Consider the following 19,026-nt stretch of genomic DNA (forward strand, 5'->3'; position numbering starts at 1 on the left):
GTGACTAGCCCTAGCTCCAACTCTGACTTCTGACCTTGACTCTGGCTTGATCCTTGGCTCTGGCATTTGGTGTCTGACCTCAGCTTCAACTCCAAGTTCTGACTCTGGCTTGACCCTTGGTTCTGGTAACTGCCAGTTAACTTTGGTGCTGACCCTTGGCTTCACTCCCCAACCTGGATTCATGCTCCACTCACTAGACCTGACTCCTGTTCTGACCACTAAGCCAGATCGCCTATGTCCTGGTCCATATCAGCAAGTTTTGGAATGTCAGAGTTGCCTAGAAGGGCCTTCCAGGTCATCTGCAGGTGAAACCAGCAAGACTTGGTCCTCCAGTGGCTAGAAGGGCTGGGAGCAGATGACAACCAATCAGGGCCCAGCAGACCAAATGAAAAGGGCTGGTTGCTTCTGTCAAAGAGCAGTCCCTGGGTGAAGTCTAGGGAGGGAAAAAGGGTGTTCCCTCCACCATAACCCAAGAAGGCAGGCCTGGTCAGAGCCCATTGCTGACCACACTTTGTGTTTAGGTCGCTGAGAGACTTCTTGATTCACACTGTGGGTGTGTAAGGTGGGTCAACCTGAGTTAGACATTGGTCTGTTTATTTAAAACCAGATGGGCTGACTTCATGAGACACCCCCATGAGTTAGGCAAACTGGTGACACACTTAAATTAGTGAGATGAATTTTAGCTCCTGCCTTCCCGTTTTCTTCACTGCTTCTCATGTCTTCATTCACCCACTCCATCTGAGCTTCTCGTCTCTAAGCTGCTTCCTGATGTTGATGATAAAACTCTTTTCTTTCTAGAAAGAGACAAGTGCTGGACCAAGCAAAGGATCAGAAAGGTAGTTGTTTTGGAGTTGAGCAAGGGCAGTTAGTACTGCAACTGGGATCAGGGGGTGGGAACAGGTGTGTATGGTTGTCCAGCGCAGGGATACATCCCTTCTACGTATCTTTCAGTCATTTAGACAAAACTCACTTGTCACTGGAATACCAATGACTGCTGCGTTCAGGAAGGCTTTGTCAACATTGTGCAAGACAAACAGATCTCCCCAGAAATCTCTCAAAACCAGAACACAATAGAAATGATTCTAACGCTCTGGTTGTTTTCTTATACCAGTGGCATTTCCAGGAAGACTAATATATCCATTATTTATTTGTTTCCCCTTTGGGATACATTTTTGTTCTCTGCTCCTTGAACATGCTGCGTTATACTTTGAGAGGAAAGTGGGGGGGGGGGTGTTTGTGGTGACATAGGCAACAGTCTGTAAACTGTATGTTTCTGAGTGTGTACGTCTGAGTCTCCCAAGAACGCTGCCCTCAGGAGATTTTTGGCCAAATGAAACTGATCTGTCACATGATAGTGAATCAGTCCAGCCCCATGTTACCCAGAGGCTTATCTTTGAATTAATCTGTTCCACTAAGGTAGGGGGGATAAACACCCACAAGCTATGCAGTTGTTGTTTATTTTTCCTCTTGCTATTTTCTTCTTATTTTGCTTGTAAATGCATTATTTTTAAAACCACAGAGGAAGAAATCCTGTATATTTGAGGGTGAAACAGATTTCCTGTTACTCTAAAATTGTTAGCACTTAGTCTGGTAAAGTAACAGTTACACAGACATTCACCATTACTTTAATCAACCATCTGGGGCCAGATTGTGGCCTGGCGAGTGCAGCATCACAGAACTGTTAGGTGTGGATGGACAGCACCTTGTGCAACCGAGTCCTAGTCATTATCACAGTACATAGCCAGTTTCTTATTATTAAGTATATCTGCAGCCTCGCCCGCACCTCCGTGGGGCAACTATTTCCCCAAGCCTTTCCTGGCACAGAGGGGGTGGGAAATGGGTGGAGCTTTGACACACACACACACACACACACACCCTCCCGGGAACCCCAAACCTGCTGGATACTGCCAGTGCTTTGGGGAGCATATCCTGCATCAGGCTCTGACCCAGCATAGTTTATTCCCTCCATGGAGCAGGGGGGAACCCAGAAGGATCTTGAGATTCAGAGTCATAGTCTCCCAGGATAGCTTTCCAGTGCCCCTGCCTAAGAGCAGCTTGTGATCTCGCCATCCAAGCCTTGGAATTAATTGTGGGCTTGCCATTTAATGATGGGTTTATCAGTTTCCCAACAGGTTATTCTATCTAGGTTGCTGCTTCTATGGTAGCTGTGCCTTCTTGTCTGTAAAAGCAGCTGTGCCTTCTTGTCTGTCTGTCTCTGTGGCAGTGTCTGAAATTTGTGTCAATGCCCTGCCAGGATGCCTTCCCTCTCACCTCCAATATTCATACCTCTGTTGTAACCTGTAGCACCTCAGGCAATTGCTACAGGATATTCTTGTGCATCTTTTGAGGCAGTGTCTCATTTTTCATTGACAAGCCGGGGAAGTGAGGGCCCCAGAGCTGCACTGTACTAAACAATATTGATTATCAGCTCAAAAGAATGCTACAAAATGCCAACTCTGGCTTCTTCAGCAGCAGGGTGCATGTTGTGGAGCAGAGGTCATCTTTACAAAGAGCAGCTCTTCTTTTCCTGATTATGACTGAGAGGCGTTTATAGAATGTATGGACGTAACCAGCACCTGTCACAGGGTGGGCTCGGCCTTTACGGTAAGCTGGGCTCAGCTCCAACTGTGCCGACTTTTCTGCCTGTCCGGTGATGGGTTTGGTGTCAGCCAATGGATGAGACTGGTGACCATGGTAGCCCGGGATGGTGTTTCTCATAAAAAGGAACCTGCTCAGTTGGAAGAGAGACCGACAGATGAGAGATCTCTAAGGAGGATTCTATAGGGCACGCAGAGTCAGACACAACCGGAGAAGGGGCTTCCCACTCCGGTTAGAGGGAGCCCTGGCTGGTGCTACATGCAGTGAGGGACAGGAATAAAAGAGGGAATTAGGAGGCCCTGAGGAAGGGTTTCATTAGAAGACACGAGTCTGTAACAGATAATGCAGGGGGGTGATAAAGGGAAGAGACAGTTGCATTGGTTTAGGTGGCCAGGCTGGGAGTGAGTCCTCCTTGTATTAGTCTGCATCAGCAGGCTACAGTGGACTGCCGAGACCTATGAGGCTGCCCTGGACCGAACAAGGGAAGACTCAGCTTGAGGTTGCTGCAGGCCTGTTTTTGATCTGCATTGTTTTAGTAAACTAGATCCCAGAAGGGGTGGGTGTTACACTTGCATGGGTGACTGGAACAGTTTTGGAAAACCCCAGGAGTATGGAAATAGAGGCACTGGGAGAGTCCAGTGGTGGAGGAGGTCAGACCCTGTTACAACAGCTTACAAAAGAAAGACTGTTGCTGATGGAATTCTGGAGGACTGGAAAGAATTAGAAAGCGTGGATGCTATCCTGCAAACACGTACTACCAGGCTTCGTGCTGCACCAGGCTCAACCACCAGCTGCCTCCTGCATTGTGTGCTGTGCCGAGCGTGCTTCCAGACTCTATACTGAATACAACTTACCAAGGGCCGTAGTGAAGTCTCCATCGCTTTCAATATTTAAATCAAGATTGGGTGATTTTCTAAAAGATCTGCTCCAGGAATTACTTTGGGGGAAGTTCTGTGCCCTGTCCTATACAGGAAGTTAGGCTAGATGATCATAATGGTCCCTTCTGGCCTTAGAATTGATCAGTCTGTGAATCCACCCTCTATTTGCAAATATGCTTTATTTTGGCTTCCAATTGCATTCACTTCCATAGAGGACAGCATTAGTTCCTTCAGCCACAGAGATTCTGGAGTCAGAACGTAACTTGGCCGTTTTTGATGATGCATGAGATAGGAGCACATAACAGCTCCCTCCTTCACAGCTCTGGGCTGCTGACCAGACAAAACAATTTGTTTTTGTCAGCAGACTTAAGCAGCCATGACTCAGAAGGTACTTAAGAGGGGAAAGGTTCTGATATCCCCTTGATGCATGTGTGTATCTCCCATTAATTCTAATAGGAGTTGTGCTGGCGTAAAAAGGCGATAATGGGTCCCCTCAGGGAGAATATCGGTGTGTGCAGTAACAAAGTGCTTTTTTTAACCTTTTTTTCTGAGTAGAATCACACTTTAAATCCTCAGAGAATGGCTCAGTGTGGGTTGTGTTTATGTCTGTCCTGCAATGTGATTGCAGTGCTGTATTGCTGGTATTTCACGTTGAATAGTAGGAAGAAAGAAAAATGAGGCATTTCAGTAGAATCTGATAAAGCTTGTTACAGTTTGAGGATCTTTGGTTCTGAGATTTGCGTTCAGGCCTATGCCAATCTTATTCTTAGGGCTGGGCAAACGGGTTCAGATTAAATCAGAACCTTCCTGTGAACCCTCTCTGACTGTGAACTGCAAGACTTGAAATAAGTTGGACAATTTCTCTAATTCTCTTGTTGCTGCTCACCTTGTCATTTCCTGCTCCCAGCTGGAAGCAGGAAATGCCAAGTCCCCAAATATTGTGAGACATGGGATCTTCCCAGCTGTTGTCAGGAAGAACCAGAATCTTGTGGGGAAAGGCCCATTCTTATAGGCTAGGATTGACCAACCTGAGCCTCAGAAGGAGCCAGAATTTAGCAATGTACATTGCCAAAGAGCCAAGTAATACGTCAGCAGCCCCCCATCAGCTCTCCCACCCCCGCTCCCAGCACCTCCCACCCACCGGCAGCCCTACCGATCAGCACCTCCCCCTCTCTCCTCGCACGTCTCCATCAGCTGTTTTGTGGCATGCAGAAGGCTGGGGTGGGGGGAAGAGGAGCGAGGGCATGGCAGGTTCAGGGGACGGGGCGGGAAGGGATTGAGTGGGAGCAAGGTCTGTGGCAGAGCCAGGGGTTGAGCAGTGAGCACCCCCGGCACACTGGAAAGTTGGCACCCGTAGCTCCAGCCCCAGAGTCGGTGCCTGTACAAGGATCCACATATTAACTTCTGAAGAGCCACAGGTTGGCCACCCCTGTTATAGGCATTCTAGCCTGGCTCTGCTGACCCAAAGGAGTTTGGAAAAGCTCCAAACTACGGCATGCTTATTCGAATTACGCCTGACCTTTCAAATCTCCTGCACTTCAGCAATAGTTAATTATTCTAAGAAATTAAATACATCTCTCTCTCTGCGTCAGAAACGTCCTGAGACTGTGTGGGGGTGAGATGTGCGCATAAGCCTGAGTCATTGGAGTTCTGTTCACAGTATATCACATCTCTACTTCCAGCATCCTTCCTTTTTACTTGCCACCTCCTTCAAATCAGCCTCCCACTTCTGCTGCTATCTCCCTTCATTTTAAGCAATCTCCTCTGTGTTTCAGAGGCCGGCTACATTTTGCTATAAAAGAAATAAAGCAAAAAGTCTGCCTTCTGGATTCCATGGTTTCCATATCTTCAAACCTTTTCCACATGGTGTCGGTAGGCTATCATGGGAAACACTAAAACATATGCTTTCCAGTCGATTAAGAGAGTTAATGGAGCTGGCATGAGGAGATAGTTAAGTTGGCTTAGAAGTATGAAGCTTCCTCGTTGCTTTCGGAAAAGTAAGGAGATAGCTGCTTGATGGGCTACCGACTGCGAGACTAGCAGGGTCAGAGCAGCGGCTGCTGGGCACACCATGGAAGTAATTAGTTCAATCCATAAGGTGAAAGAGAGCTGCCAGTTTGCCCCCCTCTTAGAATACACTGCTGGGAGGATAGCAAAAAAGTAACAATTTGTAATACCACTATTTACAATATTCCTTGGCAAAGATGCCCAACTTCCCCAGACTTCGGTAGAAAGATCTGAAAAGGGAGGGAGTTACTGATGATGGTGTAAAACTCTTCGCCGAGATGGATTTAGCGCACACTGGGGTTCAGTCCATCTCCCAGTGGCAGCTCTATTCTTCCTTTGTGACAACTGTGTCATTCTTTTTTTTTTGTTTGTCCTCTAACAACTATCTCTTTTATTTTTTTCACTATGCTAAGCATTCTGGGACTATTAGCAGTGGGTTCAGAGAGGTGAACCCAGTTTAAGAAATCTGAGTATTCTTTTCACAGAGTTCATTTGTGGACAGCTTTAATGGATCACCTCAGAGATGCTCTAATTGAGTAATGATTATGCTTGACCATTGCTGGTGATGATGTGTAAAGATCACAGGACAATTTTTATGCATAATCCTGGTTTATCTCAGTAGGTAACACATTTATTGCTCAACCACTGAGCAAGCAAACTACAAGCATCCTATATAAGGATTATTACCCTACAGGATACGCTGCAAAATATAACTTTCTTTCCAAAAGAAACACGAGATGGGATAAACTGGCATATCTTTGATAATTACCTGTAATGCCAAAGCATAACAAAGAGCATTAAAGGCAGCAATTTATCTTTAACTCTGAATTCCTCTGGTTTTGTGGGTCTCCATCTAACCCATCAGGACAAATGGTCAAAACGGAATGTGTGTGCATGTGCTGCCAATGTTGCATATGTAATCTGTGCATGAATTCTCCTACCTGTGCAAATGACAGAATTTATTCTCAATAATCTATGTGTGTATTCAAGTCAAGTTTTTTATTTGGAAAAGATCTTCTTTGCATGCACAAGTGATAATGTGCAGAATTTGAGTGTGGACATTGCAAGCTTGGTCAAAGATAATTTGAAGGATGTGGCCGTTCAGGTTACTTTGACAAGAGTTTTTGTGGTGGGTTTATTATTCTCCATCTAACCCTGTCTGTGTGTACACCCATGCTGTGGAATATTACGCAGTAAGACATGGATTACAGATGTTCTGTATGTCATATATATCAAAATCTAATTTGGGGGAAAAATGAGAATTATATTTTGATTAGCTCTGCTATATTGAAAGTTGATCTTTCAGGCCCTATCAACATTGCATTCAGGACTGTGCTAGCTGCAACCAGGTTTCAAGTTGGTTGATGACGGCATGGTTTCCTTCTTACTTCATCTGTTTCCTGTCTATATTCAGTGTTCCTTCACTCTGTCTTGGATTGGCAGCTTGTAGTCCAGCCTGAGTAAGACGCACTGCGAAACTGCACTGTCTCAGGAGCAGGGCCTCAGAGAGTCCCAGTTTGGTCCCCGCTGCTCCCTTGGTCTATGTGGGAAGTAAGCTGTGCCAGCCCTTTTATTAGTCTGGCTCCTCTTTCATGCTTTTCAGCTGTTCTTGTCAGTCACTGGGAGAACAGACTCTAGGTTCCACCCACTTCCTGCCCACCAGTGCAGTAGTGGAAGTATCAGCCTAGCATTGGGACTGAAACGTGTAGCCCATCCAGGGGGAGTAAACGTGCTCCTTAGACTCTTCCCAGGGCAGACATGTAGCTAGGCTTATTTGAACTGCTGGCACTTCCTTTTCCATAGTGGAATGCTAGCAGATCTTCATAATCTTAAAGCCACTGGCTTGACCCCACTCTTATCCCTGGCCTGCAATGGCCACAGCCTCAAAACCCCTTAAAGATACAGAGATCCCCTGTGATGCACAGCTCGGAGGTGCTGACATCTCACATAGTAATCCCTTCAGAGCAGGGCCGCAACAGGTCTGGTAGAGGGGTGGAATGGGCAAGGTTGATTTTGTGATCATGACGCTTGCCATTCTGTTTTGCTGTATCCTAGCTTCCCACCTTCGTTATTTTAACAGCCTGGGTTCTTGTTTGGCTTCTCCTAGCCCTCTGGACAGACGTGCTCAAGAAGTTCTTCTACTACATGAAACGTTTGGGAGGCAGGAAGCTTAGTTGCTCTGCAAGCTTTAGTATACCTGTGTGTGTTAATAATGAATTCCTGTTGATGTTATACATCTCTCCCCATTCCAGAATTTCAACGTCCCTTGTGTTTTTCTTTTTCCTGATTCTGTCCTTTCTTGTTGCTGTTGGCACTCTTATGTGGTTCAGACTTGGAGAAATAAATATTTGTTTAGCTACTTTCCTGCTGTGTGTGCTCACTTCATTTGCTTAATGATGACTGCGTTGCAAGGGATTCAGGGTAATAGAGTCTCCCAGGGAAACAAGATACTAATTCACCACTGACATTACCTGCATTGTCTGAGCCTGTATCCCACCTCATCCCACCAAAAATGCATTTGATCTCTTTCTTGAATCCACGTGCAACTGCATGTCCCTTTTTCTGGCATGCCCAGATTACCTACATGGTAGAATTTTCATTTCTGCAGGTTTGTTCATTCTGTACCATTTCTTCAGCATCTCAGCCAAATGCTCTGTATTTTCACACTTCCCTTCTACTTGTCCTGACTTGATCAGTGAGGACTCTGCTGTACAAATCTGAGGGCTAGAACCACTCCACTGCTGTGCATGGGGTTTCTTTGTTCTAGTTTGTCTCCAAATATATACCTTTTTATTCTGTCCAACTCATCCTGGCCAGGACCGACGCCAGTGTTTTTGGCGCCCTAGGCGCATGGCCATTTCGCTGCCCTGCGCGCTGCTCCCGCGGCTCCAGTGGACCTGCCGCAGACATTCCTGCGGAGGGTCCGCTGGTCCCGCGACTGTGGTGGAGCTGCCGTAGGCATGCCAACGGGAGGTCCACCGGAGCCGCGGGACCAACGGATCGTCCGCAGGAACGCCTGCGGCAGGTCCACCAGAGCCGCGGGACCAGCAGACCCTCCGCAGGGACGCCTGCGGCAGGTCAACCGGAGCCACTTGCCACCCCCTCGGCAAAATGCCGCCCCCCAATAATCCTGGCACCCTACGCGATTGTCTAGGTCGCCTAAATGGAAGCGCCGGCCCTGATCCTGGCACAGGAGACTCCACCCCACCCAAAAAAGCCGTTCTAAAACATGCCCAGTCAAATCATGCAATCAGGACATCTAATCAGTCTGCCTGTGTTCCCGCAGAGCCCCATTTTAAAAAATCTTGGCCTTACATTACAATCCTTAGTCCATGAATGGCTCATTTTTCAAACGTGTTGAGCTCCCAGAAGTATGGCTTGTTGAAAAATGGAAAAACATTTAATTACAAATTTTGAAATTTCTGGGTCATTTCAACCCTCGTTTTGCGGGGTTTCAAATGGAACTTTTTTTATTTTGATATTTTTCACAAAATCTGAACAAATTGAAATTTTGAAAATTTAATTTTCCCCATACACCTCTACCCCGATATAAGATCACCTGATATAACACAAATTCTGATATAACGCAGTAAAGCAGCATTCCGGGGGGGGGGGGCTGTGCACTCCGGCGGATCAAAGCAAGTTTGATAAAATGCGGTTTCACCTATAACAAGGTAAGATTTTTTTGTCTTCCGAGAACAGCGTTACATCAGGGTAGAGGCTTATTTCCTTTCCTCTCTCCCACTTTTTTTACCACTAAATGTAATAAAATGAATAATGTCCAGAGTTTGGGTTGGTTTTTTTTCTTCACTCTTTCCTTTTGCTATTCGTTTTCTGTTCTCCACTTTGTAACTTTTTAAAATTCCTCCATCTTTGGAGAAGTTTTGTTTCATTTACAAGTTTCCCTTCAAGAAACCATTATTGCAGGTTGTCATAAACAGATAGTTAAGGGTTAATGTCTCTTTTACCTGTAAAGGGTTAACAAACAATGAACCTGGAACACCTGACAAGAGGACCAATCAGGAGACAAGATACTTGCAAATCTCGGTGGAGGGAAGCCTTTGTTTTGGGCTGTTTCACTGGGTTTTTGTTCTCTCTTGGGATTAAGAGAAGCCAGACATGTAACCGATTCCTCCCATCTTCTGAAACAGCCTATTCTGTTCAATTTAGTAAGTACCAGTTAGAAAGGCGGTTTAGTCTTTTGGATTGTTTTCTTTATTTGCAAATGTGTATTTGCTGGAAGGATTGTATCTCTGTTGCTGAAACTTGTATTTGTGCTGGGGGGAGGATTCTCTCTAGTGTCTATAAACTGAAAGACCCTGTAACATTTGCCATCTTTATTTTACAGAGACAACTTTTACTTTTTTCTTTCTTTTATTAAAAGCTTTTCTTTTTAAGAACCTGATTGATTTTTTGGGCTATCTTGTGTAAGACCCAAGGGGAGGGAGTCTGCACTCACCAGGGAATTGGTGGGAGGAAGGAGAGAAGGGGAGAGGAAAAGCCTGATTTCTCTCTGTGTTAAGATTACTTTCTCTCTCTCAGGAAGAGTCTGGGAGGGGGAGAGAAGGGGGGGAAGGTGAATTTCCTCTCTGTTTTAAGATTCAAGGAGTTGAATCACAGGGATCTCCCAGTGTTACCCAGGGAGGGGAGAATCTGGGAGGAAGAAAGGAGGGAGGAATGGTTTATTTCCCTTTGTTGTGAGACCCAAGGGGTTTTGGGTCTTGGGGTCCCCAGGGAAGGGTTTGGGGGCCAGAGAGTGCCCCAAAACACTATATTTTTGGGTGGTGGCAGCTCTATCATTTCTAAGCGAGTAGTTAAGCTTAGGGGGGTTCATGCTGGTACCCCATCTTTTGGACACTAAGGTTCAGAGTGGGGGTTCATACCATGACACCGGAAAGTTTCAGTCAAAAACTTTTGACCAGCTCTATACGGTAGCATCTATTGACTTTACCGGTAGGCCCTGGAAAGTTCCACATTTTTGACAATAGGACCACTTATTTAAAAGATTTAGGTGCTTAAATTTAGACACAGTTTTGAACACTTTTGCTTAACTATGACCATACTTTGGTTTGAGCTAAAACTTTGTTGTTTAGTACTGTATGTTCCTATGTATTGCCTCAGAGCGATAAGAGGATGGGATTGGTAAATCCAGCCTTCATATTAGTATATGGGGAAACCTGTCATTGGTTTCTAAAGGGCCCAAACTATTCAACGACATTATCACAAGTGGCTGCATCCTATAGTGTGGTTAATATGGCATAACTATCATTGGAAATGAGATTTTACTGCCTAATAGCATAGGTGGTCATGGTCAGCAGATGACTGTCAGCATAGGGCTTACTTTATCCCACAATTTATTGGTATTCCCTTGATTCCATGGTGGTATGCATTCATATATAATTTTACCTATCAATGTATATATACCTGTAATTTTTTGTGATTATTTATTTGCCATAGGGAAACCAGCTCAAATGCTGCATCTAGTTATTGGTGAGGTTATGTTTGTTGTCCTATTTCCAAGGTGAGGAGTGAGAAGATTAAGTAATTAGCTCCAGGTTACAGAGAGAGCTCTTGGAGCCTAATTCTTTACTTTAACCATTAGATGTCACAACCTCTTCATGCTTCTTTCTTGTGTTGGTCAAAATGAGAGCTATATGGTAACTCATCATTGAAATGTTTGGGACTTCTTTCTGAGATCAACCTCTGAAAGAATCGTTTGTAGCAACAACGGTCAGGGAATGTTCTCGTGTTCTCTCTTAATGGGAAGCACAATCCACTAAGAGCAGTCCACTAAGGTTCAGTAGCTAACACTGCATTCAGTGTGCTCTTCTTCCTCTTCATGTTTCTAATTAATTGATGAAACAAACCTGCAGTGATTCACCTCCGAATGCTTACCCTTTTTGAGAGGGTCTTGACTTTTTACTCCATGTCAACTTCATGATTCATTTCAACTTCCATCCTTCTTAACTCCACTTTCCTTTCTACTTCCCTCGGCCCCATAGATATTCAGTGCATATTTAAGTCTTGCATAACCTACCCTGAAAGCACCTATGTTAAGCGGGATATATTTTTTGCATCCTTTAGCACAAAACAAAGAAATGAAAGTTATATCAGTGCAAAGATTACAAGAAGTCCCATTCAGAAGCTTCTAAATGTAATACTAATAAGAAACTGGATTCCATTTTATTCCAAATAGCCTATAAACCCTATTTTTGTAACATGATAGACTTTCAAAAATGCAGAATCCTAATAAAGCAGAAGACATTTATTTTTTTTATATAATCCTATATACCCTATTGATCAAAAATTGCTGTGCATTTGAATGTTAGTGTTATCTTCTCAGTTTTAGGTGCAGGAAATGGAACAACTCGAGCAGCTAGATTATTTTTAATAAATAAAATTCTCATTTTCTCTGTTTTCAGTAACAGTCGGGCTCGACACCTGCTGTGATATTGGGTAACAAACATGCTAAAAAAGGACTGGCTGGCTCCAGGAATTAATATGGACATAACAGCCTGATTTCTCAGTTACATTAAGAGTCTTTATGTAAAAAGGCCTCAAAGTGGGTGGAAATGTAAGGTCCCTTTAACCTACTAGAGCAAAGCAGAATAAGACCTAGTAAGTCTCTTCTCTTGAGTCACTGGCTCGTGTTCAGCCCAGATTGGTACAGCCTAATGGTTATCACCATTGGATAGTGGCCTGTATGAAAGGAACTGCCATTTTGGGCCTGATCCCTGTAGGAGAAGAGTGCACATTGCAAAATACATCACCAGACTGGAAGTAGTGCCCTAGAACCCAAGAGTTGAACAGGAATGGAGACTGAGCTCTCCTCTAAACCCTAGATGGTGTCTATCAAAGTAGGGTTTGACTATGAAGTTCATTGGTTGGCCACCTTACCAAAAATATTATTGTATTCTTCAACAATTATACAATCTACTGTGTTTTACACTGTTACTTGTGTTTAGAACTGTGCAGGGTTATTTTTTTTAAATAAGTAGTTAGCCAAAGCTAGTTAAACTTTGAGTTAGTGAAGGGCAAATGTTTTTGGTCTAATTTCAGACCCACTCAAACATCTTACGTTAGAAAGTTTGACTGGAACTCAAATGTCATTGGATTTACATTTTGCTTAGGAGAGTCTGTGGAAAGAAGTGGCAGACAGGGAAAGATAGAGATGATAACTTACAGTATGTCTTGTATAAAGCCCAGACATCTGTTCCAGCTTAGCTTTTAGGGGGGAAATTGGGTGGGTTCTGCTTTGCCTAATATAGAGCATGGGCTTCCTATTATGCTTTCAGAATGGTATCCTTGGCAGGAGGAGAAGATTTAAATTACACCATAAAAAGACTTGTGAACTCAAACTAGTTGGGTAATTCACAATGTGAACAGAATCTTAAGCTCCATGTGCCTGATTCTCATTTACATTAAGGTTTCTTTATGCCATTCTGGCAGTGTAACCTGTGGAACTCATTGCTAGTGGATGTTGTGAAGGCCAAAACTACAACCGGGTTAAAAAAAGAACTAGATACGTTCCTGGAGGATAAGTCCATCAATGGCTATTAGCCTAGATGGACAGGGATGCAACGTCATATTCTAGGTGTCTCTAGCCTCTGATTGCCAGAAAGTGGGAGTGGACGACAAGGGATGGATCATTCAAAGATTACCTGTTCTGTTCATTCCCTCTGAAGCACCTGGCATTGGCCCATATTGAAAGACAGGATACTGGGCTAAATGGGCTACTGGTCTGACTCATTATGGCCGTTCTTACGTTCCTACATTAAAGGGACCTTGAAGTGGGTTAGTGTAGAAATGAGAATCAGGACACATGAGCTTTGTCAATCCTATTTCACACCTTTCTATACAATCTTCTTCCCAAGCCGTATACATTCATGCCCATGATCTCTCCTGATTAGTTCTTGTCTCTTTCTCCCACGCAGTCTAGCACGTCCTTCAACCGTGATGCTGTGAAGGCAGGGACAGGACGACGCTTCCTCGGTGGCTTATTGGACCATTCTTCTTATTGCTATACTCTGGAAGTCTCCTTCTACAGCTACATACTTGGAGGAACTACTTCTACAGTCCCCTATACAGAAGAAGCCTGTATCCTTTCCAAATCCATCCTTCTTTCTGAGTGCTTTGAGGGCACCTGAACTGCACATCCTAAGGTAAACCCTACTCTAAAGTTAATAGTTTGCTGAGTTGCGAATACATATCTGGAAATATGTGTTTGTTCCTTATGCTTTAATCTCCTTAATATTGATGCTCCACACTATATAAATACAAGAAGAAAAAGGCCTATTAGATCAAATAGTCCTTTCCAGTCCCGGTAAAAGATTTTTCCCCACACTATGTACCTTCCATTTCTTTGTTTCAGTTTACTCCTTATTTTGCTGTTAGCCCTTTACTTGTATGATTGTCGTAATACTCAGAGCAATAGACACCTTTAGCAGTGAGTCATAGCTTCTTCTGTGTCAGATGGAGGTGACCTACCTGTCCCCAGTCTATAGCAAATAGACCGTAAAAGCTCCATTAGGTCCCAGTGCAGCCTCTAGACTGGATCTTTACTAGAAGTGGTCAAAAATAGGGGGAGAAATAATTTTAAAAATTTGAAGTTCTTTCTGTTTTCTGGGATTTGAAATGGAACCATTTTTCATTCTTGCAAAATTATTTGCAAAATATGTTTATGACAAGCATGCAGTTTTTGAAGTTTTCTATTTTCATTTCCCCACATTCCCTCTTCTTTCATTGTCTGAAAAAATTATATATTTCTTGCCCTATGTAGCTTTGCAAATTTTGTGGATGAGAAAATCATTTCTCACAGGTGAAAGGAAAAAGTGGGTGGTCAGGAGGGCTTGAATCTGTCCAAGTGGTGCAGCAAACTGATTTTTACTTTTGCCCTTCAGCCCTTCTTTTGCCAATTAAGGTAAACAGCTTCCAAGGAATAGTTCCCTATTCCCCAAACCCAACTACAGACCTGAACAGCCTAGCATAACACTTAAGAAATGCAGCACTGAAGAGAGGAATTGTCACACAGTTAGATTCTGTTTTAATAACTTGTCTTATTATCTCAGCTCTCTGGCCTTTTAGAAACGTGTGTTAGCTTCACTTTTAATTTCCCTCCTCACTCGGCACTCAATGTGTTGACAACTGCTTATTTACTCTCCCTTTAAAAGTCCTATTTATCAAGAACAATCTTAGTGGAGAGAGAGAAGCAGGCTGTCCCTATACAAACGAGATCCTGCTTCTCTTGAATATGCATTCCCTTGGTGATTTACATGTCATGCTTGCTCGGTTTGCTATTCAAAGCAGCCCTTTATTTTATTTCAGGTATATGGACTCTCTTTTTTTATCTATGCAGCATCAACTTGTCATATGCAGATGGAGCTATAGTACTCTGGCTTCATACATCATTGCCATCAGCAGCCAGTGAGCAGAAAACAAGTTCCAGATAACAATTATTATCGTTGGTGATGATGTATGGAAAGCTTAGGTGGCAGCTTGATTTTCATAAAACCTGGACTGACCCCTAAGCTAAAAGTAGCTCAAACTGGGTTTGACTCACTAACCGCCAGAGCACAAGCTAGAAACCAATAGGGTAGGGGGTAGGGTGACCAGACAGCAAAAGTGAAAAATCAGGACGAGGGTGGGGGGTAATAGGAGCCTATATAAGAAAAAGACCCAAAAAATCGGGACTGTCCCTATAAAATTGGGACATCTGGTCACCCTAGTAGGGTTGTGTGATGAGGGGATGTGGTGAGGGGGTAATGGGCTCAGATTCAGTGTCTACCAATGAGTCTGATATTTCCTTTCCTCCTGAGGGTCTCTTTAAAGGCTGCAGTTTGTGATTGTTCTTCCTCGTCAGCTCCATATCCCAATTGGAGGAGGAAAGATGGAGCTGCTTAAGGAAATCTGTGGAGTGGTTGTGCTTAAAAAACCCTGAGCCCCTCTGCTTGTCAACACACAAGCCCTGTATGTGAGGGCGGATTTCTCCTTGTCGCCAAAGCACTGGTGACCAAAAGTAAATTAATGGTAATGGACCATCCAGATTAGGCCAAAACTGCTCTTTGAAGCAGCTTGCAAATCAGTAATTAGTTCAAGAGGTTGAGGGTTTTGTAATGGCTCTGAACCAAAGACATGATTAACCTCTGAGGAGAGGAATGCTTTTGTTATCTAGTTGCATTCAAGGAGAATGTCAAGCAAACAGCCTAAGAAAATATAACAAGTCCCAACACTTTCAGGTGGGTTCAAGTGCTCAGCAAATCTGAAATGAACATGATGTGACCCAGTAATTATTAAAGACTTGTCTCTTGGGGCCTGATCCATTGAATCAGTGATGTATTTTTTTACTGAATTGGGGTGGGATCATGGCCTTATTGGGCAGCAATATGTTGTAACTAGAATTCTGCAGAGCTTCCAATTTTGGCTTGACAAATACTTGGCTGAGGCTGTGCTTATGACCGTTGAACTCTGTAGCCATGAGTAGAGACTGCAAGGGGCTGGCCCCTGTTTGCGTTCATAACTGGCCCAATATGAACTCAGAGATTTTGTCCTGCAAGTATTAATAATAATAATACAATTTCCTGGCACCAGATGGCTGAGGATCTCCAAATGCTCTGTTAACATTAATTAGACCTCATATTCCTATAAAATAGCGGAGTATAATTAAATCCATTTTACAGATGGATAGACTGAGCTAACTGAATTTAATCTTTTCATTTCACGTGCTTGGCACAAACTGCTATACATTGGCTAGGCTGTTGCAACTTCAATGTACATGATAAATAAGTTCACAATAGTGATGTTTGTACTGTATATCTACATACCACACTCTTCTGTTATGGGATGAAATGATCTTCTTGTGTCAATAATATGTCTCTTTACATCAGTTTCAGGGCATTGTCATTGACTTTATTGTCTATCTGAACTTCTGTCTGGCTGTACTAGGTGTATGTTTTTCATTTTGCGGGTGGCAGTAAGTCATGTACTTTGCTCAATGTTCTGTGATTACAAGGACATTTTCATAATTATCTAGATAGACGGACACCTCTTAGGGATGTGTGAACTTCGAACTAACTGGTATCACTTAAATTCTAATATCATTTAGTGTGGGCAATATCCGGAGGATTTTTTGTTGTGTTTTGTTGTTGCTGTTTTGCTTTGCTTTGCTTCTTTTTCCTTAAAAACACAAAAACAAAGAAATAATTCCTTTTACATGTTCATATAATGTTAAAAGTCACATTCTCTGCTCACCTAAACAGAGTTAAAATGCACTGTTATGCTCACATTAAATAAATACCACCTTTACTAGGCACTAGGTGACTTCTGATTTACACTGGTGAAAGGAAGGTCAGATTTTGGCCCTGAGGTTGCCTACTTGAAATAAAAAGGAAATACAAGATTAAAGGCTCTGAACTCAGCCACGTTAGATGTGCTATATGTTTTGGGGTGTACATTTTAGGACATCAACAGTATCATATGAAACTTAAAATCTTGGTCTCTTATAACCATGGGAATAAACAATATTACCAATCTGCACCAGCCTGAATTAACATTGCAGCAGAAATGTCAACTTTTGCATTTCCTTAGTCTCACTCTACAGACAACATTGCACCAACATAGCTTCCTGCATTTACTATTATATATTCATTATTTTCTTTCTTTAGAAATACATGTTTGGCTCGTAGGGTCTGCGTCTAACTGATATGTAGCTGGTTTACCAGAAACACCAGGGATATGTTCTGTAAGCTCAGCTCTGCAGCATACCCTGTGATAACATGTACTGTAGATAACAGTGAAAAGCCTATGCTTGCAAGGCATAATAAGAGGATTGTAGGCTTGTGGGTTTATTGCCTGGAAATAAACAAGGTTTTCTCTGTCCACTTAAAACCCCTCTCACACATGCACGCAGTTTGGTAGCAGCTGATTAAAAAAGCAGCCCCAAAGGTCTGCTCAGCACTAGGTAAAAATGCTTTAAAAGGAGCTGATATGCTTCCATTAAACAAACACCACGTTTTATGAGGCATTTGTAGGGCTTATGACACAAGGCCCGTAAAAGGCTTTTTATGTGCTCACCAAAAGATCAGCAGATGAACAGACTAGATAATGCTGTCCTTCTCCTTACCGGGTCAGGAGGGATAACGAATTGCTGACTCTCTGCTCACTAGCTCTGATAAAAGCAGCAAAGAATCCTGTGGCACCTTATAAACTAACAGATGTTTTGGAGCATGAGCTTTCGTGGGTGAATACCCACTTTGTCGGATGCATGTCTGATAGCGCTCACAGAGCTCCTTGCTAGTAGGAATGCAGCACGACCTGGCTCGGGTCCAACATATGTCTGAACTTTGACCCATGATTGGCTGGCAAGGGAGCAGCGCCAGGTTCTCTGTCCCATGTTGACGATGTTCTAACCGTTGTGGTCCTCTCTTGAAGCTCTGAAATGGATCTCCGACTGTAAAGTAGGCAGCCCGTAGGGGAGCTGTAACGAAGAATAAAAGAGAGCACAAAGGGGATACTCCCTTAAAAACTAAGGGCCCAATTCTGAAATGCGACTATTTGCATAAGCAAGAATTTGCAGGATTGGGCTTGATGATAGTCTTGTCATAATCAAAGCTGTCTGGCAGCCTCAGCCATAGGAATCCTCATTTTATGGCAGCGCCATGGCAATCATATTGTATATCACCCTGGTTATGTCACTTCTTATTTTACACCTTTACAGTTACTTCACTTTGGTAGGAGTTGTGTATGCTCAATTCCTTACAATCAAACCCAGCTGAATAGAGCTTTGCTGTCTGGAATTTCTTCCATATGGCGCAGTAGATAGGACACAGGCTTAGAAATCTGATGACCTGAGTTTTAATCCTGACATGGACGTTGTAAGGGGTCCCCTATCAGGCGAGGGGTCACTCTTCACCCTCCGGGGTGCCTGGGAACCAGGCTGCCTCACTACACAGCGAGCAGTTCGGTCTATAAATCTATAAAGCCAAAGCCCTGGCCCTGAGCGTGGCAACAAACACAGATACAGGCCTCAGACCCTCAGGTGAGGGCTGAGCAAGCAGTTCAGGTTGGTAGGTCTATAAAGCCCAAGCCCTGGCTCAGGGCAGGGCAACAAACACAGATACAGGGCTCAGACCCTCAGGCAGGGGCAGAACAAGCAGTTCAAGTCTGTAAGTCTATAAAGCCCAAGCCCTGGCTCAGGTCAGGGCAACAAACACGGATACAGGGCTCAGACCCTCAGGCAGAGCTGAGCAGCCGTTCACGTAGGTTTAAAGGCCTCCTCAGACCAGGGAGAGGGGGAGCCTGCCACCCCTGGAAGGGTGGCAGGGGGGGACACAGGCCCTCCCACTCCGCTGCGTCCCAGCCCGGGGCCCTAACAGCAGCAGGCAGTCTGCTGCTGGGTCAGTGGGGATCCTGGCCTCAACACCCTGACATCGATTCTGGCAGTGCTGTAGCCAGACTGGGGTCGGCTTCCCCCAGGCTACTTCCATGCTCCCCCTCCTCGAGTACCTGAGTCGTCGTCGTGTCAGCAGAGGGGTCAGTCACCATTGGC

At 44.0% G+C, this 19,026-nt stretch overlaps 1 protein-coding gene across 1 annotated transcript in view; it reads left to right on the forward strand.

The window, feature by feature from the left end:
* Window positions 1–19,026, forward strand: part of AGBL4 (ATP/GTP binding protein like 4) — a 1,406,381-nt gene that overhangs the window by 1,273,322 nt on the left and 114,033 nt on the right. The window contains 1 exon segment of the mRNA XM_030571608.1: window positions 13,418–13,580. Coding sequence (XP_030427468.1) covers window positions 13,418–13,580 — 163 coding nt within the window.

The sequence above is a fragment of the Gopherus evgoodei genome, chromosome 8, assembly GCF_007399415.2.
Source record: "Gopherus evgoodei ecotype Sinaloan lineage chromosome 8, rGopEvg1_v1.p, whole genome shotgun sequence".
Taxonomy (NCBI): Eukaryota; Metazoa; Chordata; order Testudines; family Testudinidae; genus Gopherus; species Gopherus evgoodei.